The following is a 25,383-nucleotide window of genomic DNA, read 5'->3' as shown; positions in this document are numbered from 1 at the left end:
TGGCCTAGCATGGCTCCTGGAAGCAGTGGCTTGTCCCCACTCCGGCTCCTACACGTAGGAGCAGCCAGAGGGCTCTGCATGCTGCCCCCAATGCAAGCATCAGTTCCATAGCTCCCATTGGCCAGGAACCACGGCCAATGGGAGCAGTGCCCGCGGACAGGGCAGCATGCAGAGCTGCCTGGTCATGCTTTGCCATAGGAGCTGGAGGGGGAACATACCTCAAACAGCTCCTGGAAGCAGGGTAAGTGCTGCCTAGAGCCTGCACTCCTGACTCCCTCCAATACCCCATCCCTCTCCTGCCCTCCAAATGCCTTGGTCCCAGCTCAGAGCCCTCTCATGCACCCCAAACTCCTCATCCCCAGCCCCACTCCAGAGCCCACACCCTCTCAGCCCAGAGCCCTCACTCCCTCTCACACATCCCCAACTGCCTGCCCCAGCTTGGAGCCCCCTCACTCACTCCAAACCCCTCATCCCCAGCCTGGAGCCTCCTCCTGCATCCCAAATCCCTCAACCCTGGCACCACCCAAGAGCTCTCACCCCCTCTCACACTCCAACCCCCGGAGCCAGCCCAGTGAAAATGAGTGAATGAGGGTGGGGAGAGTGAGCAACAGATGGAAGGGGGGGTGGAGTGAGCAGGGACGGGGCATCAGAGAAGGGGCGGGGCAGGGGCAAGGGTGTTTGGTTTTGTGCAAATAGAAAGTTAGCAACCCCACCTATTCAGGAAATTCCTATCTATACGTAAGGGACACATTTATAACCCCATGAACTTGAGGATGACATGGGAAACATGAGCCACTAATTTATATCAGCAAAAGATGTAAGTATATATTTTTATGGTCTGGTTCTTAAAAGGACCAGGCAATAGTCTGTGGAGTCTGTTTCCTAGGTCATTGGTTCATATATAACCCTAATCACTGTTGTTGTCATTGTTATTGTCTTTGGGGGAGGGAGGGCACCAACTACAAAAAAAAATAGGCTGAAACATACCAGTGTGATAGCTGCCTTCTTGGGAGACACACTACAGACTGCGCCACAGACCATCAGAGGTAAAACTGTAAGCTGCTGTAGTTTGAACAAAAGAGCCAAGGCTCTAGAGGTGGGGACTGTAATAACATGCATCCTCTGTAGAGCGGCACAGAGCAGGAAGTGTAACACATGCCACTCAGAGGGTCACACCAGCTCAAATTCAACTATCCAGACAGCTATAGTACCTGGTGCGCGAGTGGGAACTGGAAGTAGAGTAAGAATCAAGTGTGTTTTGAGGAGGAATTGGAAGGCAAAGAGAGATTGCTTGGTGCATGGCGCTTGGAACCATCTGCACAAGGGGCATGGTGAAGGCATGGAAATCACAGTGGAAGACAGATACAAAGGGAGGGGTGCTAGGGCTGAATATTGTGAGTGAATGAGTGTTTGAAGATGGATGGATATGGTCAGAGTGACAAGAGAAGAAGAGGCTTTTGGCGTGATGGATGGATTGGAGGGAAGTGCAGAGCAAAGGCAGGTCAGAGAACAGAACAATGTACCTAGTTCAAGTAACTCCCTAGTAACGACTGTTATAATATTCATGGTAAATAACTTCACAACACAGTTGAAATTATTTTAAAATTTTTAAGCTTACAGGCAGGAATATTCCCCAAACCAGAAATTTTAAAGCAAATATTGACAAAAACATGAGAACAGAGGAATATAGGAATTACCATATCAGAGCAGACCCTAGGTATATATTGTCTAGTGCCCTGTCTTGGACAATGGCCAGAACCATGTGTGTCAGAGAAAGTGGCAAGAGACTTAATAGCAGACAATTATGGTATTATCAGCCCATATGGGAAGTTTCTTCCTAACCATGTCTGAGAGAACAAATTTCAGTGGAGTAAGGCAGGGGTTGGTAACAACTGCACAAGATCCCAGAAAGAATTAGAGGAATGCAAGTCAAATCAGAGCAAGCAGACCTCATTCTCAAGGAAGCTCAAGGCAAAGGGAAGGAGAGGAATAGGGACAGTAGTTGAAGAGACAAGGTTTTTAATAGTCTAAGGGAGATCATATTATGTTTGAAGGCTAAGAGAAATTACCCCAGTGTGTCAGGGAGTGCTCCACTACAACTGTGTTGGCACCTCCTCTGGGACACTCTGGGGATTAGCTCTTGAGGTTGTCATCCCCATCCACAGTTTGCATGCTGTCACTCCATCTCTGGTCTGCAGCTTCTCTAGCCCCAGGATCCACAGCATCCTCTTTGTGACTTAGATCTCTAGCTAGGTCACTTAGTGTTCCTTCTTCTGGGGTTCAGTTCATCAACAGTCCTAGGCAGTCTGCCATTCACTCCCTCAGTGGCAGGTAGGGGAACCCAGACCTGCCCTCCACTCCCAGGTGATGTTCTCCATCCATGGTGATGCCTCCAGCAGGGGGCAGAAAAGCTTTGGTACATCCCATCATAGGAAGTAATTAGATAATGGGGGTAGGTTAAGGGGTTAAAAGCACCCAACAGGAGTGATATCTCAGAGTCCAATATTGGGATGAGAGAGGAAAGCAAACAGCGTGGGATTGAGGCTGGAGAAGATGTAGTGATCAGCTGACATATTCATTAGAATTACTCAGAGCTTGTAGCTTGGCTGTTTTAGCTCCTAACATTTGACAAATGGGCATCTACCACAGTCAGCATGTTAATTCTGAAGAGAAAGCACTACATTTATCTATGACTAGGGTTGTCAGAATAATTTTTTTAATATAATTTCAATGTTTATTTTCAAGCATTTTTTATTTTTATTGATTTAAATGTTCACCGTTGCAGGCGACTATGGGAGGAGGTGTCATACACTAGGTGGCATCAGTCAATAATTCTTTAACGACAGTAGTCTCAAAAAGTAGATTAAAAAAGTTAAAGCTTCATAATTGTTAAAAGACCAATTGTCAAAATATACAACGTAAACAGCCTCAAACTCTAATAAGTTTTCAAGGAGCATTTTTTTCCCTTTGTCTATCTGAAAGTTTAAATGATTATTGAGGGATATATTTTGTTAGTCGTGTGTGTACAGTGAAGTTGACGTTTATCAACATTTACTGATCAGAATCTAATTCTTCCAAGCCTATCCTTGATGTGGGCTACTCTCCTACTTTTTCTACTGTGCATATGCTCAAGGCTGTTTCCACCAGTCACTTATTTCATTCCTCCCAGCCAAAATCAAAGGGTTGCCCACTGTAGGTCAGACCACCACTTCACTGGAAGAAAGTTAAAGGGTGATTAACAAAGAGGTTGAGGGGTCCAGTAGAAAGCGAGTTATGTAATTGGGCTATGAATGGTCGATTTATTCACTGCGAATAATATTTGTTATGAAGTCAGCCCCTTTCTCCATTCATAAACTGATCCCTATTTTGAAATAAATATGGGCCAAATCCTCGGCTGGTGCAAATCACTGCATTCCCCATGGTGGAGTGATGCAACTTTACAACATCTGACCAGGGGCGCCTCTAGGTATTTTGCCGCCCCAAGCACGGCAGGCAGACTGCCTTTGGTGGCTTGCCTGTGGGAGGTCCCCGGTCCTGCGGATTTGGCAGCAGCCTGCGGGAGGTCCGCCAAAGCCATGGGACCAGCAGACCCTACGCAGGCATGCCACCGAAGGCAACCTGCCTTCCGCCCTCGCAACGACCAGCAGAGTGCCCCCCGTGGCTTGCCACCACAGGCACACACTTGGCGTGCTGGTGCATGGAGCCGCCCCTGCATCTGACAGTCTAGCCCTCTGTTATTCAGAAGCACTCACTGAAGAGTTCAGACAAATATTTTTCTGCCTGTCAGTCAGTCAGTCAGTCATAAAACTCTTTGCAAATTGATCACTGTTCATTGTTCCTAATGCATGCTTGAGCCACAAAGCTCTATGACTAATGAAATGACATTTTTTAAAACAGGAGAATTGTGAATAAGAAATAAAGCACTCCTGGGATGAATCATTTTTTGGTGCGTGTTAAAATGAGTGAAAATGTCAGGGCTTGCAAACATTTTCACAGCTCTGCCAGTTGTCCAGATCATCAGGAATAACTCAAACCCATGACATATAGAACTCAAACTCACATCAAAACTGCACAACTCACATCTTTTACTATTTAACCAGCTTTCCTCCTGGATGTTACCTCAAGTCATCTCCCAGAAGTTGTGGGCTGATATTTGGTCCTACACAAGGGGAAAAGGTCAATCCCATCTTCCAGACAACAGAGATACATTGTCTGAAATAGGGCTCTTTTTCCCTTGGGCTATGTACATTCTAAGGTCCAGTTTCATCTTTGTTTCCATGAAAATCCCTGGAATATGAACACAGCACAGGATATGTCATTCCACATCTTTACTTTTTGTTTTTCTGAGAATTCTGGGGCCAATTGAATGTAGAAACTCAATCCTCCTTTACCTTCGGTCTCACTAATGTATCACATCAACCTGTGATATTTTTCTTTAGCTAAATAGAAAATCAGATTCACCAGCAGCTCTGACTTCTTTCTGCTACTCTACTCAAGCAAAGCAACCATAAATTCATCTTAAGTGTCCAGTGTATGTCTGTCATTGGAGCAGCGTAAAGCATCTGGGTGTGTGCTTCCTGATGAGTCCGGTACCTCATCTTTTATAAAAAAAATTAATTTTAAAATAGTTTATTAGATAGCTGCAATTATGGATTAATTTCTGAACTTAATATTCCTAGCTAGCCAAACCATTACCTGCACACCGTTAGTCCAGATCACTTTTGTATAAATATTAGCTAAAAATATGCATGGTTATGGGATTAGGCTAAATTACACATTAATAAAATCCCTTTAATCCCTTTTATGTCATTTGAGAAGGTAATTTACACAAATCTTTTTCTGTCTGGGTGTTGGAAAGTTAGTGAATTTACCAGGTCTTCAAAACAAAAAGTTCCAGGTCACAAACTTCATAAGCAAATAATTTTATCAATTTCATTTTTGGCAAGGATATTTCCCATTTTGTAATCTTCAGGCCAAATGGAAAGTGTCTAATGTGCAGTTAATCTTTTACAGACACCGACTGAGAAGAGTATATTAATCAATGCTCTTTCCATCAGTCTTTCTACCATTCCTGAATAATTCATCCCCACAAAATAAGCTGCAACCATGAAGTGGCTAGCATTTATTTCTTTTATTTTCCTCTTCAGTTTTGCTATATCCAGAGATCTGAAAAGATCTGCTAGAGACACAGGTAAGAAAGATCTATATTAGCTACTTGCTTTCATGATGTCTTTGCAAACTTTGTGTTTTATAATTGTTTTGGTAACTGGTTGAAGTTAATTTTGCAGCCTCATAACTGAACTTTAAGGGCATGATCCAAAGTCAATGGAAATTAATGAAACAATTACCACTTACTTCAGTAGGCTTAAAAGGAATGCAGAAATCACATAAACTTAGGTAGGCCTGAAACAGTATCCTTCCAGATAATGACTCTAGTAATTTATCTAGTGACAGTCTCTCTTTTACTTTAAGTTAGCATAATTGTTCTTCACTGTTTCAAAAAAATCATTGAATAGTGTTATTAGGACAGAATGGCTGCCAAGTTCCCCCCCAGAGATGGATATAGGGCAGTGGTAGATGAATAATTGCTTTATGCACACACCTTACAAAGAGCCTTGGGATGAGCAATGCTGTATAATTGTAAGCTATAATCACTACAGATAGGCCAAACTGAAATCTTTTATATGACACTTCCACTCACCGAGGACAATGGTGATTTGCATACAGTGGAACAAGAATCCAACCCAACCTAGCTTTAATTTTGAGTTTGCAAAATAAAAACCCTTCCAACAGATCCCCAAACCAAAATGTATCGTCCTCAGCTCATCTCTAGTTTGAGTAGTACAGTGGTTGTCATTGAAAGTCCACATGTACCAATAGTTATAGGCCTGGTCTACAGTAGAAAATTAGGTTGGCATAACTATGTCGCTCAGGGGTGTGAAAAATCCACATGCCTGAGTGGCATAGTTATTCCAACCTAAGTCGCTGTGTAGACAGCACTAGGTCCATGGAAAAATTCTTCTGTTGACCGAGCTATCACCTTTTGGGGAGGCGGATTACATATGCAAATGGAAGAACCCATCCCGTAGGCATAGGTAGTGTCTACACTGAAGTGTAGACATACCCATACAAGTTATTTCCTATACTTGAAATAGGAACACACGTATGCAGTTAAACACTAAATCAGAAAAATGCTAATGGTGGGAATATTTTACTCAGGATAGATTAGGAATGTATGAGGCCAGGGTAGCCAATGGCAAGTGGAATAGATGGGCCAAATGAGATGAGCTTAGAGAGAGGGAGAATACAGGGTTAGCAGAAAATCAGGTTAGCAAGTGGTGGGTTTTCTAAAGCGCTCAGAACTGGCCTTTCTCTGATCCCACTGAAATCAGTGGGAAAATTGCATTGAGTTGAACAGTTAGGTTAATGCTGAACACGTTTGAAAATCCCACCCCAAATGCCCAGAATATATTCCCTATAGGGCACGATTCTATACATAGCTAATGTAAAAAATGATCTTCATTGTTCTCTTTTCTTTTTCCACTCAGAACACAAGAGTGAGATTGTCCACCGTTTCAATAATTTAAAGGAAGAGCAATTTACAAGAGTGTAAGTGAACATTCGAGTTACGTTCTGTAGTGATAATCATCCTCATCCTTTTACATTTTTAGTTGTCCAAAAAACCCCATCAAGATGAATCAATAGAATGCACACAAAGAATGTGACAGAAATGTTAGCCTGCTAGATGTCCAGTTAGATAATACATAGAGAAAACTTGCTTGCTGAAGCAGTCACAATCCTACATTTAATTGATGCTCAGGGGTGAGCCACAGTATCGTCTGGCCTTGTGGAAACAATACATTGCCCTTTGCAACATTTAGTCAGAGTCCCTCAGTGACCTGCTAGGGCCTACGACTAGCGTGGATGTGATTCCCTCTGGATGACTGAAGGAGGCCCATTTATAGATCAAAAGGATGTTTATGTGAGACAAGTCAGCTTGACCTAGGTGGTTTTTAGGCATGGTGGAGATAGCGGAAGATCTCATTATTTAACAATGACAATAATAATTACTTTATAGCACCTACAAGCATGCTGGGTACAAGTTCCAGGAAACACACAGAAGAAAGTCCGTGATCTGAGGCATTTATAGTCTATGTCATGGTCCTGCTAGAGAAGTGTTAAGATAAACCATATATCAGGAAGAGGAAAGGACAAGGAAAGATACTGATTGGGGAAATATGATTATGTGGTTTCTCAGTTTAGGCATGTTTGACATTTAAATGCACAGTTTTTATTCACAGCCATTTGCACAATTGTGCATACAAATTGTGTACACCAGTACTGAGGCCTCAGGAACATTTGGCCCTCACTAATTTTATTGAGTCTCCAGCAAACTTCTCGCCTGCCTCTTTCACTCAGTGGTTCTCTGCCTGGTTACCACAGATACCAGCAATGTCTCTGAATCCAGAAGAAGACTAGCAATTCAGGGATTTTTTTTTTCTCCTTATCTACATCTTTAAAAATATGCTTTGTGTTTCAGTGTCCTGATCATATTTGCTCAGTATTTCTACAAATGCCCTTATGACGACATAGCTAAACAGGTGAAGAATGTCGTGGATCTTGCACACAAGTGTGTGGCCAATGAGCAGGACCCAGAGTGTTTGAAACCAGTGGTAGGCAAGAGTCCATTGTTATTGTGATTCTTCCTTGTTTACACTGCAAATACAGCATTATAATAAAGCACTCAGCAGCACTCTTTAATGAAAAACCAATAAGTGATTTTGGTTTGCTATCAGAAAACTAAGACTCTCAGGTTTTGATACTGCTAGTGAGCTAGTCTCCATTGTATATATATTCTGACACATGGCGCTTGATTCTCTTACATTTTGAGAGTGGGATTTCTAAATCTAAATAACGTATGAGCCTATGTTCCATTCATTTTCAATGGGATGCAGGATCTTAAGTCTTTGCTCAGATTTTCAGGTGTCTAAAATGCATACAGGTATTTAACTTACTTAAGCATTTTAGAAAATCCCAGTAGTACGCACCTAAGCAAGTTAGGTGCCTCTAAGCATCTTCAGGCACCTAAATAACTTTGAAAACCTGGCCCTTAGGCACTTTTGAAAATGTTTAGCCTGAGTGCATTAAATTTCCACAGATGCTTGCGCAGTCAAGTCAACCCCAATTTGAAAACCCCTAAATTCTGAAAGCATTGAAATTTGGAACCAGACCTGAATTTTGCAATTTGGGCTAAGCCATATTAATATATGCTCATAGGCAGCACTATAGTTATTGTGCCAGTTTGGAACTGTATTCTAGCTGATTCTAACTGGTAATTCAACTAACAGGAATCCTATGGCTTCATCTCAAAGGCTGCCCAAATTGATATTTAACTTAAGGAATAATAATTGCTTCCCAAATTCACCCACATATGCTCATTGACTTCAGTGAGGCTACCTGCATAAGGTGAGCAGGATTTGTCTTACAGCCTACTAAGTCAAACCTCCAGTGAATCTATCCCAATAATAAAACATTAAAATGGTCAAAGTAATATAAATATAGGATCAAATTTTCAGGTGATCTCAATTGGCATAACTCTAATTAAGTCAATGGAGCTATGTCAGTTTATACCAGGTGAGATTCTGGCCCATGAATTCTAATTGTTTTCAGATTAGATGTAATTCATAAAAATCTAGATGACTGAAAATTTACATCAGACATTCCATGAGCAACCTTAACTCTAACCCTAATCAATGTATTTTCCCCTACAGCCTACTATTGTCCTGGATCAGATCTGCAAAATAGACAGGCTTGGTGAAGTATACGGTGAAATGGCCAACTGCTGTAGAAAAGCCGACCCTGAAAGAAATCAGTGTTTCCTGTCATTCAAACATTCTGTTCCAGGGTTCCTTCCTCCATATCAAAGACCCGAGCCTGAAGTAATGTGCAAGACATTCCAAGAAAACAAAGAGTTGTTTATGGCACAGTAAGAACATTGATTTTATATTCGATATTTTTAGCCATGGAGAAAAGCACCATGCTGCCTGTGCTATACTGCCACACAGGAGCACATTTTAGAAAAATTGCCTCTGTGCATGTGGAAACAGCTGCACACACACATTGTGAACACTAGACTATGTCACTTATGCAACTTTTAGAATATAGAGCTGGTCAAAATTTGAAATTTTAATGAAAATTTTCACTGAATATAGTTGCTAGACTAGATTGAATTTTTCATTTGAGAATTTTCTTTGAAATCTTGCTTTTTGGCAAACCTTTTCCCCCTTCATTTCTGGTTTTCTCCTCGCCCCCTCCACTTGTTCCTTTTCCCACTTTGTTACTGAAGAGAGACAGAAAAATGATAAAAAGAGAGAGCAAAGAGTTGCAGTTTGCTCCCCCAAAAAACCTCTAAGAGGGATTTTTTGTTTATTTCCCTTAAAAAAATAATCAGGGAATTTTGAAAGTTTTGCCCCCCCCCAATAAATAAATGAATAAAGAATGTTAAAAATCTGAGCAGCTGAAAATGTAAGGAGTTCACACAAAAATCTGCAATACAGCTGAGTGTTTCCTTCGTGATCAGAACTCCATCCTGGCCTCTGCATGTATCGTTGGTAGTTACCAGAGCTAGAACTGTTTTGTTTTAGTCTAGAATTGTTTCATAAATGCTTTGTATAGATTAAAGACTATTTGTTGTTGGTTGTAACACAAGTTATTTTGTATATTCTTTTCAGTCAGGTCTATGAGGTCTCAAGACGGCACCCATTTCTTTATGCCCCATCAATCCTTGCTCTGGCTGTTGACGTTGAGCATGCAATTGAACTCTGCTGCAAAGAGGCCAATGCTGGCATTTGCTTGGATAAAGAGGTATTCATATTTTCAGCGTGAAAAACCAAATATTGCTATTAAAAAGTTTCCTTCTGATCTTAACTGCACTTCTGTTTATAGAACAATTGTAACCGTAAGAGGATACAATCAAATCTTGTTTAATAACATTTTTCAAATAATTTTGTTCTGCCAATTATCCCAGAATCTCTAGGAATCTTGAAATTAAAATCTGTCTCTTTCTCTTCCCCCCATCTCTTGTATCTGTATACACTAATCTGTGGGGTGGGTTTAAGCAATGCACACAGATTACTGGCATTGAATTTAGTGGTGTGTGAAAACAAAAGGGGAAATAGTTGTAGTTATGCTCTGGGTCATCTAATTGCCTGGAAAGTTTGCTTTCTGTGAAATTTTCATTAAGGGGTGGCTTCATGCAGCAAAACATGTTTGGGGGGGGGAATCAAATTTTTGCATGTTTGTGTGTGAAAGCTGATCTTTGTCTGAATAAATACTACCTGACCTCTCACAGAAAACTGTCTGCTCATGAACGAGTCAGTATGTTACAGAGGGTTGAAAAATTTCCTATTTTGAAATGTCATGATACAAGTATATATTTTTACCATCAAAAATTTTGCAAGAATTTTATCCCTTTTCCAACCCATTCTGTCAATCCATGATTGTTATTCCTCAGCTGTACTAAATATGGGCTATATACATTCCTTAGGGGAAAAATATCACATGCTTATTGCCTGGGTTTAGACTGTGATGGGGTAGCATGCAGTACAGGTGTGCAAGGGGGAGTAAGACACACCTTAGGTCCACGCATGCAAGGTTAAGCAGTCACTGTACTTCCTGCCCTGAGCAGACAGGATGTGAAACAGTAAGGACTTTGGTTCTGCTTTCTTTTCAACTGCATGCGTTCTCATGATTTGGCACCGGTACAAACCAGTAGCAGAGTATCTCCCTTGACATACAGTTTATGGGGAAGTTACAATCTAGCCATTAACCTACTTTTAGAATATTATGGACTAAATTCTGCTTTTACTGATACTCAGATCCAATGACCATTCAGTCCCAGTTATTTCAATGTGTTGGGTCAGGTGACACAGAGAGCAGCACAGTCCTACAAGCATAGGCAGGGCCGGTGCAACCATTTAGGCCACCTAGGGTGCTAGGATTTGTGGGGCGGCATTTTCTTCAGCAGCGACTGGCGGCCAGATTTTCGGCCGCCCCAGTTGCTGTCGGCATTTAGGCGGAGGGAGCTGGGGCAGGATGGTGGGGGGCAGCATGCAGGGGAACTCCCCGCCCCAGCTCACCCCTGCCCTGCCTCCTCCCCGAGCAGGCCATGGCTGCTTCACTTCTCCCACCTCCCAGGCTTGCGGCACCAATCAGTTCCCCTGCGTACCTTCCCCCACCCTTACTTGGAGGCGGAGCAGGGATGAGCTGGGGTGGGGGAGGGTGCCTCAGGGTGGAGGGGGGGAGCTGCCAGAGAGGGGGTGCCTCAGGGCGGATGGGGGGAGCTGCCGTGGGGGGGGGGACCTCAGGGCAGGGGCTCAGGGGACGGCGCAAGGTGGAAGTTTCTCCTAGGGTGCGAAACATCCTTGCACTGGCCCTGAGCATAAGGCTATGTAGTCCCATTCAAATCAGTGGAGCTATTTGCAGAGCAAGGTGCTTCTTATGGAAGAGGCGAGTAGCAGAATTTGGGTGTATAATACACCCCCCCACACATAGTAAAGGGCTGGGGCTAAGGATTGCATAATGAACTCTAGGTTTGCCTGGCCTTTTAGTTAATCAGGAAAGAGCCCTTTGTGTTTCTAAACTGGCACTGCCAGCTTTTTCTTTTCTAATCCATCAAATGTGATCAATTCGTTTGACAATGTGCTTGTGATTACTCTAGCTCCCTTTGATAAAGGAAAGAGTCTTACTTCTGAGTAAGGTAAACACCTACCTCTGTGGAATCCTGAAGAAGTTCGGAGAAGGAACTTTCCAAAAAGAGTAAGTCTCTGACCCCTATTTTATAATAAAAATCAAGTGGTTGTCATAAGACCTGAAGCTACATCACCGAAAACCATCATAAACAGATCAGTAACTTGTTTACATGTGCTGAGTTTGATGCTCCTCCTCATATTAAATGTGGAGATGGTTTTTGCAGAAGGAATAGCTAGCACTGACAGCCATTCTGAAATCCATTGTAAAGATTAGGCCAGGCAAGCATTTTCCCAATTATGGGCCAGTTCTTATCGTGCTTCTCTGCTAAGCTCCCATTGATTTCAGTGTATAATAGAGCTGTGGGTTAGTTTTAGCATATTGACACACAATAAGGAAGAATTATATATTTTACATTGACGGTGAACGTTAGTGAAAGTCTAGCCACATGGGCTAAAGACAGATTTAACCATCTCGCCAAACTGTTTGCTCAGATATGGAGTTGCATAATCACTTTTGTAAATGACAAAAATAAATCAATCCAGACAGGGGCAGCATAAGCCTCTTCCTGGGGGGAGGAAGAGGGGTGGCTGAGGTGGGCTAGACAGAAAATTGGAGGAGCTGCACCTCCCCTTGAGGCCTTGGCCTTCTCAGTTATCCCATCCCCTGTTCCTCCTTAGGTAAGTGTTAGCTCCACCTCCCCTCACCAGATGCCCCACCCAAGTTGAGGCCAGAAGCTGGAACTAGGCAGTGCTGGAGAGGTTAGGACAAATTTTGGAGTGCCTATAGCCCCCCACAACCCCCCTTCTAATGCTGATGCCTGAATCCAGAGCCTGTTCCAGAAGGCAAAAGGGAGCTCCATCCGCCCCAGAATTGTAGTTCAGTTGCAGATTTACAGATTTTAAGGTCAGTAGAGGTTCTTCTAGTCTAACTTCCTGCATAACGGAAGAGACAGATTACACCAAGTAATTCCTGCAAGTTGCCCAGTAACTTGAAGTTGAACTAGTGCATTTATTTTAGATAAGCCACATGCAGCCAATTTAAAAAGACTCCCAGTGATGAAATATTTATCTCAATTATTTACTTACCTGTGTAATTTAAAGCAGGGTGGATACAATTCAATGATTAAAAAATAAGTTGTATTTAATTTAAATTAAATACAAGTTTTTAAAAATAATCCTATTTGAAATTATGGCATTTTATGTTAAAACCTAAATGTATTATAATCTATTAAAACATTTATATTAAATAAAATATATATTAAGCAGTACATGACAGCTGCCAAGATTTTAAGAAAGTCAAGCCACTCACTTGGTAGGAGTTATGAGGTAAGAACTTGGAACCAGTTTGCTGAAAAATGTAACCAAGAAATTACAGCAGAATCCTCTTCTGTGGGTGCAGACAGAATATTCTTTTCAGTTTAGTTCACTGACTAGTCATTTAAAGTTAAGATGCCAATGAGAGTTAAAAAACCCCAAAACAGCAGAAAAGCTTGTTTTCCTCTTCCAATCCATGAGCAGAAGTGAGGTATGAGAGAATGAGATATACTAGTTCTAAAATCATTAGTTTTATTTAACTAAAAAACAAGGTAAAATGCTGTTTTTGTGCATTTAACTGAATATGAATTTCCACCCACATAGAGCTTGACACAAATCACAAGTACAAAATTAATCAGTTTCTTGTAAATAAGAAATGCACCATTCACCATTTTTAACAACTGAAAATGTGAAAATTAAGATTCTGAATAAACGTAAATTTAGCTAATGCTTAAATAAATGTGTATAGATAAAGTTTATCCTCCTGGTTAGTCAGATGACTACTAAGTTTAATGTAAATGCTATATTTGGTTACAAATCAACATGTTTTAAATAGTTACCAGCCAATGAGACTTTCATTAGGAGTAGGGTGGAAACCCTAAAAAAGTACAAATACAAAATATGAAAATCACTGATTCAGTTCAAGCTCTTTTGTTTTCTGATTTAAGTCATAATTAAAATAAATGATTTAAAATTGCTTTATTTAAACCATTCCATCATGTTTTATAGAGTAACCTAAATCGTAGTGACTTGCAAGTTTCATTTTTTATATAGAGCTTTAAATTAGACATTTTTCTGATTTTTTTCCCCTTTATAGTACTCTTAGTTTAATGAGCCAAAAATTTCCTAAGGCTTCATTTCCAGAGATTCAGAAAATTGTAAAGGATATCACACATATCCATGTGGAGTGTTGTGCTGGTGACATGATAGAATGTACAGATGACAGGGTAAGTTACATTGCTTTTGCTTAGCATTGACATATTTGAAAAAACAGAACACTGCCTGTTCTGTTCACTTATAAATGATACACCTACACACTCATGGATGGTTGGCTCCTCAGCCCTTAAAAAGTCAGAGCTAGATCCTCAGCTAGTGTAAATTGGGCTAGCTCCACTGACTTCATTGGAGCCAATTTATACCAGCTCTGGATCTAACCGTTACATTAAAAGAAAACTAAGGTTGCAAAGTCAAGTATTCAAAAAAAGTTAAGAAATGCCAGAAATAAATTTGCTTGTGCCACCTTAATTTGGCCTGCTTGCGCATATGTATTATAATAGTCTTTAATTACATGACACTTACATACTATTTTTTCCATGTTAATATTTAACATGGTTTGTCATATTGGATTGGAACCTTTAAGTTCACCACACAGACCTCAGGCACGTGAGTTTATGGAGTAACCGATAGTAGTAGTAGGTCATTAATCTCTATGCGGAAGATGGAACATTTTGCCAGTGGGTTTCATTGATATTTGCTGACAGTGGAGGAATGCGGAGACTCAGAGATCTTGGGTTCTATTCTGGGCACTGGAGAGGCATGTACAATAGTGGGCACAAACTCTTCTGACTGTTCTCCCCTACCCCCCCAAGCTTGATGCCTTTTTGCTTTTACCCTGTGCCTACCCCAGCCCTGTATTTAATAAGCTGTACTACCAGCCCCTGTAGAACGCAGGCCATAGCAATGTCTTGTTATCCTGCAGTATTCTGGGGGGGTTCTAGCAATTCCTTAACAGAAAACTCTTGTCTTCACCATGCATACACAGTTCTGTAATTCAAATTAAAGTGGAAAGAGAGGTAGGGAGGATTTTAACAAGTCAGCTGTTCCTTGTGTATGAGGTATTTATGCATCATTTATTAGTCCAAATTCTTAAAGTAGGCTCCATGGATCAAACAAACAAACAAACAATCTTTACTCAAGTAGTGCCATTAAACTCAATGGGGTAACTCACATGGGTAAGGATTGCAGAACTGGTCCCTAAATGTGTGTGAAATAACTATTTTACAATGCCCATCCATTTCAGAGTGATGGGCAGTTTTCAGACCTGTAGGCAAGCTGTGCCACAGGGCTGACTTTCTTCTTCTGTAGGGTTTAACATGTCTTGTATTAACAGAAAGATCAGGTGGTTGAAAGGGTAAAGTGGCAGCCCCTTGTGTCAAGGTGCTTGATGATTTCTGCTACCTTTAGCAGACTGTTCACCCCCTCTAGCTTTCTAATGACAAAGGAAGGGACATCACCCCCCATGTTGGACCATGGAGCCATGGCACCCCTGCCACGCTCCAAGCAGGTTTCAGCAGACATAAGTGCCTACAGCTGGAACTCCATTAGCTCTGCCTGCTCTTCACTGGGTAGAAAGCAGCCTAGTGGAGTTTTGGTTGTAGCCTCCTGAAAACCTGTTTCCCTTCTCAAGTGAGTCTTCCATTTCCTTAGCAAATTGGCAAGACCGGCTCTGACTTTGGCCTCAAAACTGTAAAAAGAAAAGCAACTGTAGTTGCTTATAAAGGCCTTTTAACGGACACAGTATCATTCCTTTTGCAGGCAGAGGCTGTGAACTATATCTGCTCTAAACAAGACATCTTCTCCAGTAAAATAAAAGATTGTTGTGAGAAGCCAGTGGTGGAAAGAAGTGAGTGTGTTGTTAGGGCAGAGTTTGATGACACACCTGAAGGCTTGCCCTCGCTAGCCGAGAAGTACGTTGAGGACAAGAATCTGTGCAAACCCTTTACTGAAGAGCAGTATGTCTTCCTGGCAGAGTACGTATAGCAAATGTCACGTGTTCTTGCTGAACTATGTCATTTTACACGTGAGGCTTTCCTGCAGAGTACTATAATCAAGTATGTAATGGAGAGATTCCTTTGTCTGGTCCTTTGAGTGGCTGACCTATCACTTATGGCATCTTGAAATTCTATCCATTTTCCTCTATTGTAATTCCCATATTTTGAGACACGTATTTACCACCATCCTTCTGAAGATGAATTGCAGATCATCAGTGCCCCTCTTCAGTTTCTTTACATTCAGGAGTTCCATGTACTTTATCTGCAATACCTAATTTAAAACATTTTTTTTGGCTCTGGGCTGCAGCTCTGCCATCAGCAGTCACGTTGACAGACTGTTCTTATAGCGCCAAAAACTGTACTCTATTAGTCAGGCTGCTGCTCCACTACCCATGCACAGGAGAACTGTAGCCAAACTGGAAAAAGTTGTACCCATGACAAGCATGTAACCATGTTACTTGTTAGAGGCTATTATATTCTTAAAACTCTAATGCTGGCAGTTTTCATGTTACAGATTTCTTTATGAATATTCGAGAAGGCATCCCGAGTTCTCTCCTCAGATGCTTTTGCGGATCACTAAGGGATACAAATCCCTCCTGGAAGTATGCTGCAAAACAGAGAATTCTTCTGAATGTTACAGTCACGCAGTAAGTTCTACTGTTCAATCACACATAACAGGAAAACATTAGAATGTTTTGATGAACTCTCATGAATTGATGGTGACCAATGAGATTTGGATGGGATTCTGATGGCTAGGGATTTACTGGGGATTAAGAAAGGGAATTAGCTGGCATTTACATACATAGATGACGTAGCATTTCTGTGTTTGTCATTCATGACAAGTACCTATGATTTCCTGGAATGAATGAATGAACGAGAGTAACTCTATAAGGCACCCCGAGCCAATGTAAAATGACTAAGATCTTTAAGTTAAGCTCTAATGGACATATATGCACATCAAAAAAGCAACCACATAGAGACATCTTATATGTTAACTTCTGCAGAGGAGCTAAAGATTCAGCGAACATGGAGAATGGACAGTTCTGTCATTCCAGAAACGGTCCTTCAAATTGAGGGTTAAGGCAAGTTAGTGGAACAGCATATGTTGCCACCAATTTTGTTGCTCTCTTTTTATCCATTGAACAATCTCCAAAAATTTAAAAGCCCTGTAACTTTTATTAGCACTAAATAGGTTTAATAAAGAGAAAAAAATTAAAACAAAACTCCAGGAGTCTTGTATGTAGCAAGTCAAAGCGTTTCCTCTCCCCCCTGCCCCATCAATGGATGGATTTGAATCTACTTTCAAAATCCTATGCTAACAAAATAGAACTAATGTCAGCAATGGCAGCGGTCCCAGTGAGGATCAGGGCCACACTATACTAGGCCTTGTGCAAATGTATATAAATAGTCTCTCTCCCAAAGAGCTTACTATTCAGTCAGACAGTCTAACTAGACAGAATGCAAGTGGATTTGTTAGAAGGTGACAACTTGCATAAGCTCATTTTATAGTGCTACTAGAGTCAATTGCTGGAAGATGAAACTATACAAATTTAAACTGAAAAGAAGTTGCAATTTTTGCAGTGAGAATTAGCTATTGGAAGAATTTACGTTGTTGGGTAATAGATTGCTAATTACTTGAAGCCTTTTAAACAAGATTGGATGTCTAAGATGCTCTAGTTCAGCCACAAGTTGTTTTACTCAGTGCAGGGATTACTGGGTAAAACTCTATGCTTGTGATAGGCAGGACATCAAAATAAATGGTTACAATATTCTCTTTGATTCTTAAAATCTATGGCACTATGATTTTACAAACCCAGACAAAACTGCATTAAAAACTAAAGTGGTGCACAAACAAACACCTTTTCCATTTAAAACACACCAATTTGCTTCTATAGCAAATATGAACCTTTTGTTCACTTTTCACAGATGTCTGTGTGAGCAAAAATATTTTCACAAGAATGTTCATTGACAGAGGACATATGATGTATACTGTCTAAATGAACATTCATACTAGGAGTTATGGCCATCATGAAATAATTCTGAATAATGAACCAATTCCTACAAGTCAAAGGTCATTCTCAAGAGGAAGGATGATAGAGTGGTTAGGGTAGTAGTCTGTGACTCAGGATATCAGATTCAGTTCCCTAGTCTGCCACAGACTTGGTGCATGCCCTTGGGCAAGTCACTCAGGCTGCCTGTGATTCAGTTTCCCATCTGTATATTGAGAATATTTTCCTATCGCACAAGTGTGTTGTGAGGACAACTACCTTTATGATTGAAAGGGTCTCAGATGATAGTGATGAAGGCCATAGGCATACCTCAGAAATGATAGAATATTTATGAATAGAAAGGGCCTAAACAGGATAGATAGGAGTTTCTTTGTGAATTGGGTGTATGCTCTAATGAGAACCTTAGATAGATAACCTGCCTCTAATAATGATTGTATTTACTTGCAGGAAGAGAAACTCAGGAGTTTCATCCAAGAGACTCAGGAAATAGTAAAAACTAACTGTGATCTCCATGCCCGCTTGGGAGAAAGTGACTTCCTAAAAGCGTATGTTTCTTTGTTTTGGAGTGGTTCCATGTTTATATAGTGAATGTTCAGGATTGTGTAAAGGTGAAATTCTCCAGACCCAAATGAATAAGACAAGGGTACAATTTAACCATTAGCGTTTTTTCAGCTAGCAGTGCAGACAATGCCATTGTTCCAATTAAGAAGAGTATTTAGAAGTTACGGTATGAACAGCAATGTAGGCTTCCACAGTGCACATAATGGTAGACTCATTGTTGCTTTTGTTACTACAGCTAAGAATGCAAAAAGTTAGTTCAGCTTTGGACAGAGCTATTTGTACTTCATTGAACAGTGCTTTATTTAAAGATTTTCTTCAGAGTTGAACAATCTAGAATATTTTTTATTTCAGTATCCTTATCCGCTACACCAGGAAAATGCCTCAGGTGTCACCTCAAACACTGATTGAAATCGCAAAGAAAATGGCAGCTGTTGGTAGCAAGTGCTGCCAGGAAGCAGAATCTAGACGCATACCTTGTTCAGAAAGACATGTGAGTACATTTCTTTCTTTACTCTAGCTTTCTTTTTGATGTGTTTTCTGTGCACTGGACCTTTACAACTCTAGGTATTCTGCCCAAATGCAGAGAGAGTAGCAATTTTGTTCTCAAAGGTTCAACATCCTATTAAGGAAGAAATACACAGTATGCTCTCTAATGGAGACATTGACATATTATATAAGCCTAACTTTAGGCTTCTAAATGCATAGGTGTAAATCTGCCCCTTTTGCAATGGAGATAAGCTCCCCAAATGCTGGCTACCATGAAGACATGGTGAAATAGGTTTTATCTGAAGGCAGTTTAAAGATTTAGGCATTTCTGAACAAGGGTCTAGATCTGGCAGTGGCCTCATCTTGCTAGGAAGGGATGCCATTTGTGAAACTAACAAAGAGTACCCAATGGGAGAGACCATGAAGGCATTTCCAGTCAGCTTTATTACTTGTTTAACAGTCTGCAGAAGAAGACTCCACTGATATTTTAGAGCATAAGAAATTACGCCACTTTTCTGGAAGATGGCTGCCTTCACAGTTAGGTTCAGAAATGCCAGTTATAAATCCTTTCCTGGTTACTGATTATACGAACTGTTGAAGGCCTGAATAAAATTCTTTAGAAGGGGCAACTTTTGGCTGGGACAATCACTTGCTAAGTCTGAGAAGTTCCAGAATGATTGAATGTTTTCATGGGAGCTCTGCTTAACAAGTGAGAGCTGCCAGCACCCCGCCTGGACTATTGTGACATTAGGAACATGTACTGCTTTTATTAGCATTAAAGCTAAGAGCGCTATGAACCTTGTTTTACTGCTCTCCTTCTTTGTTCAGCTGAGCTTGGTGATTCAGAATATGTGCCTGAGACAGGAGGCTACACCTATCAATGAAAAAGTCACACACTGCTGTGATGACTCATATGCTGAAAGGATACCATGTTTCACCAAGCTGGGAGCTGATGAAAGCTACAAGCCTCTTCAATTCACCCCTGAACTGTTCACCTTCCATGAAGATTTGTGCACTGCTCCTGCTGAAACACAGCAAATAAAACAGCTAACGTAAGATCTGTTTGCTAATTCACAGCAGATTTTAGGATTAAGCTCTAATTTTCCATATTCAGTATAGTTGTAGCCATGTTGGTCCCAGGATATTAGAGAGACAGTGGGTGAGGTACTCTCTTTTTTTTAATAGGACCAACTTCTATTAGTGAGAGAAACCAGCTTTTGGGCTACACAGAGGTGTGGGAAAGGTACTCCCAGAGTCACAGCAAAACATAAGGTGGGTGAAACCAGACAGTCACTACACTCTCAAAACAAACTGCACAAGAAAATGATAACTCACACCTTATCACCTGTGGGTGAACACTTTTCACAAAGCAATCACTCCATACATGACCGCTCAGTCCTCAGCCTCAAAGGAAACCTGCACAACACCTTCAAAAGACGAGCGTGGGAGCTTCAATTCATCACTCTGCTAGACACTAAAAATGATGGACTGGTCAGAGACACTGGATTTATGGCTGATTACAACAATCTGTAACCTGCTAACCCCCTCTTTTTGTCCTATGATTGCTAAGTGTTGATGGGCCACTCTACCTTGAATGGTTCCTTGCACATATTGTAACTGCTCATTTCTAAACAATCTGTTCCAACATGCATTTTGTATGATGCTGGGAGTACCTTTTCCAGTCCTAAAGAAGAGCTCTGTGTGATTCCAAAGCTTGTCTCTCACCAACAGAAGTTGGTCCAATAAAAGATATTACCTCCACCACACCTTGTCTCTACCATTTTCCATATACAGTGAGGAATCATTTACTACAATAGCATTATGGTAGCCTTACCAGTGAGTCAACAACACATCATTTACTAATGTGATGAATTTTCTACCGAGCCAGGCCTTTGCAGCTACTAGTTTCACAATTGCAGACATTCAGTTCTACACCAAATCCTCAGCTGGTATAAGTCAACTGACTAAAACCCACCTGAGGATCTGACCCATTGCACTGAAACGTTGAGCAATAATTTCCAATAGTACAGTTAATTCACTTCACTCTCAACTCATGTAGCTTAGTTTTTTTTGTTTTTGTTTTTTTAAAGAGGAAGAATTGTTTGTTTTAGGATCCAGCTGCATGTGAGAGCGACTTTAGGCCAGTGATAACATCAATAAGATGCCATGGTTATTCAGCATGAACCAATACATAGCTGTGCTATGCTAAGCAAGGTGTTATTTTCTCCGAGTACTAAAAATGTCTAAGTTGGCCAGTTTCCCATAGGCATCCTAGCAGAGTTGGGTCTTAAAGAGGGACTTTGATGATGGCTTTTTGCCAATCTGTGCAAGAAGTCTGTTCCAGACATAGGGGCAATGTTGCAAAAGGTGTGAAGGTGGTGTGGGAGCAGTGGACACACAGTGTTGTGAGGCTGGAGCTGTAGGTGAAGTGGCGGAAGCACGGGTGGTGGTTATTTAAAAGTTTCCTCTGTATTATATTCTGCACTTAGGCTTGATCCAAAGTCCATTGGAATCAATGGAAAAACCTCCCACAAACATCACTGGGCATCAGATCAGGCCCAGTGCAGCATATTGTAAAGCCACAAACAGGCCCTGGATCTGCACAAGAATCAGGGAAATGTGATATTACAAATTGGTAACTCAAGCCACAATAACTAGTATTAATTTTACTTTGCTGCATTTTGTGTTTGCTTCAGATTTCTTGTCAACCTCATTAAACTAAAGATCACTATAACAGATGAACAGCTACAGAAAATCTTTACAGATTTAACTGGCATAGTACAAAAGTGCTGCAAAGCCGGACTACGTGAGGCATGCTTCGTGATAGAGGTATCTCAGTGTTTTCATGTATCGAGAGTATATTCTTGATTAAAGGCATGCATGGAGAATGTCAATATATACACATCTTAATCAAATGTTCAGCAACCTAGAATGGCTCTGTGTATGAAGAAGCCATAATTTTGCCTAGATGATGCATTCTACAGTAATATATATAGATACAGGATGTGTGTGTGTGTGCGCATACATGCATAGATAATTTATTTAATCTAAAAGGTATGTTTAAATCTGCTTAAGCTTTCCTCCAATATTTGTCATTTGTGCTGAAGATTCTAGGACATCCAAAATAGGAGCTTTAAGGATTACAAATGAAAATTGCATCTGTATAATCGCAGAGAGGTCTGAACAACATGGATAGAGGAAGAGCTGGGCAAATTATGTTCTGTGGACATTCATTCCAACTTATAAACTAGTTTACTTTGACTAAGCCGTCTAACTCCTTTTGCTTTTGCTGAATATTCAGGCTGACAATCAGAGACTTAATTTTAAGCAAATATTGGATAACAGTGTCAGAAAGCAATTTATGCTTATCCAGTCAGGAGACAAAAGTGTGCAATGTGACTTGTGTCCAGTCAAAACAATTCAGATTTCAAAATTCAAAAATCAAATATTTGGAAAAAGCTACTTGAGAGTGACCTAAGAATTATTCATAGAAATTGGAAAAATAATTTAAGACTCACAGACAACTCAGAGAAAATACTAAAATTTGTCAAATATTCTTATTTTGAATTACTCAGTTGGCTCTCATGACACATACCCTCCTTTTAAAATGCTTCCCCATCCAATTTTAATAATAAATCATCATTAATGCTACTTCTATTATCCATAAATTTAATATGTTCATTTGAGCATATAACTAATATAGAATTGGAGTATTTTAGACTAATTATGCATTTTATTTTTTATTCATTACTCAGATACCACATAAGTGTGTACATTAAAAATGCATGGACATATTACATGCAGACAAGATATTAATCTTTTGGAAATAAATTTCTATATAAACATGTTTTATCACTTTGAGTTTGCAGAATAAAGTAAGAACTCCTGTAACTAGCCTCTCCCAGGCATAGCTGCTTAATAATTAGGGCCAGCTGGCCACAGGTCTTCCAGTCCTTCAGGACAAGCCATCCAGTAACAGGACCATTAAAATCATCTCCTCAAACCTCCTGTGTAACAGACCACAGAATTTAGCTTATAGAAGCTTCCTGCTCAAATACTATGCAATTTCCTTTCTTTGATTCTCTCTTATAAATATTTGTAATCTTTTTCCAGGATGCAAAACTGATAGCTGAAATTAAAGTCACTTTAGGAATTGTCGGAGTCTAAAGCATTTCAGGTAACAGCAAAATTTATATATTGGGAGCTCTGTGCGTTTAACTGCTCAGAACAAATATGCTCATAATTTAATGTTAGAGTTCTTCCTTGTTATTTGTGTTACCATGGTACCTAGGAGCCCTACTAATGGACCAGTATCCCCTTGTTCTAGGGTCCTGTACAAACACAGAACAAAAAAGATGGTTCTGGCCCCTTATGTATGTGGTCTTTGCTCTTATAGAGCATGTGCCAAATTTTTCTTCCAAATTCAGAAGCGGTTTCCCACTTACTCCTTTATCAGCAGCAGCACTGAATATCTCACTAACTTTGGCTAGCCCAATCCAAAGAATAATCAACCTTCTGCTGAAATTCTAGGGTTCTTTTCCTAAATGACACACACTGACAAAGAATCCCTCATAGTAATTTTCACACATTTCACCCTTTAGACCAGGGCAAAGATCAAGGCTGAGATTTTTCAAAGGAACCCAAGGAGATGGGTGCCTAACTTCCATAGGCTCTTTTGAAAAACTCAAACTGTAAATCTCAATCATGATTCTAGCTTGTATTTGGACCTCTAAATCATCCCAGATAGGTTAGTTGTGATAGCCATACAACCATCATCAAGACTGAATATTGGTCAAGGCAAGAGAGAATGGATGGTCCTGGGGGTTAAGGCACGAACTGGGATTTAGGAATTGGAAATCCAGTTTTTATTCCCAAATTGAGGGCAGTGTCTCCTTACCTTAGTTCTTCACCTGCAAAATGGGAGAGGTTCTTATGGTACCTCACTGAGGTGTTAGAAGGATAAATTAATATTTGTAAGGTGTTCAGATATTATGGTAACATGATCCATAGAGTTATTAGAAACATGGTAGACCTGTCCGACTACATATATAGTTACAGTATGATTCTTTACTGATCTCTTTACAACATGGCTAAATGCAGATTGTATCGTAACCCTGTTCCATGACTGGAGATAGAGCCTTGATCATGTCCACACAAGTTTTATTTGTGTTCTAACTGAGGTGGGGAGCTCTGTGCTTTAACTTGGTCTTCTGGCACAGATGTAGCTGTACTAAGTACATCCCTATGCTGAGCTGACAATGGAAGTCTGACTTACAACAAAGAGAAGCATTATGGTCCCAATCCTACAAGGAGTTACTCACATGCTTAACTTTGTGATGTGAGCAATCCCAAATGATTTCATAGGGCAAGATCCTGCTCACATTCAAGTTAATGGAAAACTGTGATTGTGCTTGATTCTGTACCATTCAAGTCATAGTGTGTGAAATTTAAGCATGTGAATAATTCTGAGTACAGAGGCTCTGATCCTGCAGTCTTAAACTGTATCCTTAACCCCCCGCCAAAAAAAAAAAACACAAAACCAAACAAACACACCAAGCAGATGATGTGAACAGAACTCTTAACTACCACACATGTACTTTCACAAATGGATGGTGTCACCTTTGGTTATCAGACAGAATTCTTGTGTGCAATGTTGTTGTAGCTGTGTTGGTCCAGGATATTAGAGAGACAAGGTGTGTGAGGTAATATCTTTTATTGGACTGACATCTCTGGTGAGAGAGGTAAGCTTTTGAGCTTACTTAGGTCTTCAGATTTGGGAAAAGAAGAGCTCTAAGCTCAAAACCTTGTCTCTCTCACCAACAGAAGCTGGTCCAAGAAAATATTACCTCACCCACCTAGTCTGTCATATACAATTATTGGTAGTTTAGATGTACATTTTAGTTTTACCAAATCTTCCTTTGTTTCTCCTTCTACCCAGGTCACCAAAGGAGAGAGATGAAAATTCATCTGTGCAACTTCTCCTATACTTTGCTTCCTGTCCTTTTCCCTGTCTCCCCCACCCCCAACGCTGACACATGGCTTAGAATGCTGCTTTAAAAAAAAAAAAACAACTCAATGTTTTATGAACTACAGATTCTTCAGAAACTTCTCAACTGTTAACAATAAATACAAGTTTTGAAAGAGTCCTCATTGTCCTAGTCTGTTGATTAATTTGGTGATACAAAAAGTTTGCAACACTCTATAGTCAAAATGGTTTCATATTGTAACACTTACCTACTAGAGATGGATCCCCTTGTCCCTTCTTTACCATCTCTTGTAACATTTTAGTGCAACGATTATAATGAATTATTGCAATATTACTTTGGGCCAGAGATTGAGACCCTTACCCTAGTCAGTAACACTAACTGAACTGTTCTATTGACTAATGAAGCTAGATGTAGAATATCAGGAGTTTCAGGTCAGGAGGGACCACCAGATGATTCTAGTCCAACCATTCTAGTCTAGTTAACATGAATAAAGCTATCAGAATCT

General features: G+C 40.4%; 1 protein-coding gene across 1 annotated transcript; it reads left to right on the top strand.

Annotated features, from left to right (window-relative positions):
* Window positions 1–5,106: 5,106 nt before the first annotated feature.
* Window positions 5,107–24,909, top strand: LOC127047085 (albumin-like). The gene is made up of 15 exons (XM_050945014.1): window positions 5,107–5,191; window positions 6,549–6,609; window positions 7,541–7,673; window positions 8,772–8,986; window positions 9,732–9,864; window positions 11,720–11,817; window positions 13,882–14,011; window positions 15,600–15,814; window positions 16,350–16,482; window positions 18,292–18,389; window positions 18,757–18,895; window positions 19,720–19,943; window positions 21,588–21,720; window positions 23,005–23,068; window positions 24,830–24,909. Exons 1-14 carry the CDS (start codon window positions 5,107–5,109, stop codon window positions 23,056–23,058), a joined length of 1,851 nt encoding a protein of 616 aa, XP_050800971.1. The 3' UTR covers window positions 23,059–23,068; window positions 24,830–24,909.
* The last annotated feature ends 474 nt before the right edge of the window (window positions 24,910–25,383 follow it).

This window comes from Gopherus flavomarginatus, chromosome 3 (genome assembly GCF_025201925.1).
Source record: "Gopherus flavomarginatus isolate rGopFla2 chromosome 3, rGopFla2.mat.asm, whole genome shotgun sequence".
NCBI lineage: Eukaryota > Metazoa > Chordata > Testudines > Testudinidae > Gopherus > Gopherus flavomarginatus.
Note: the sequence above shows the minus strand (reverse complement) of the source record. Positions and strands in the feature narration are given on the sequence as shown.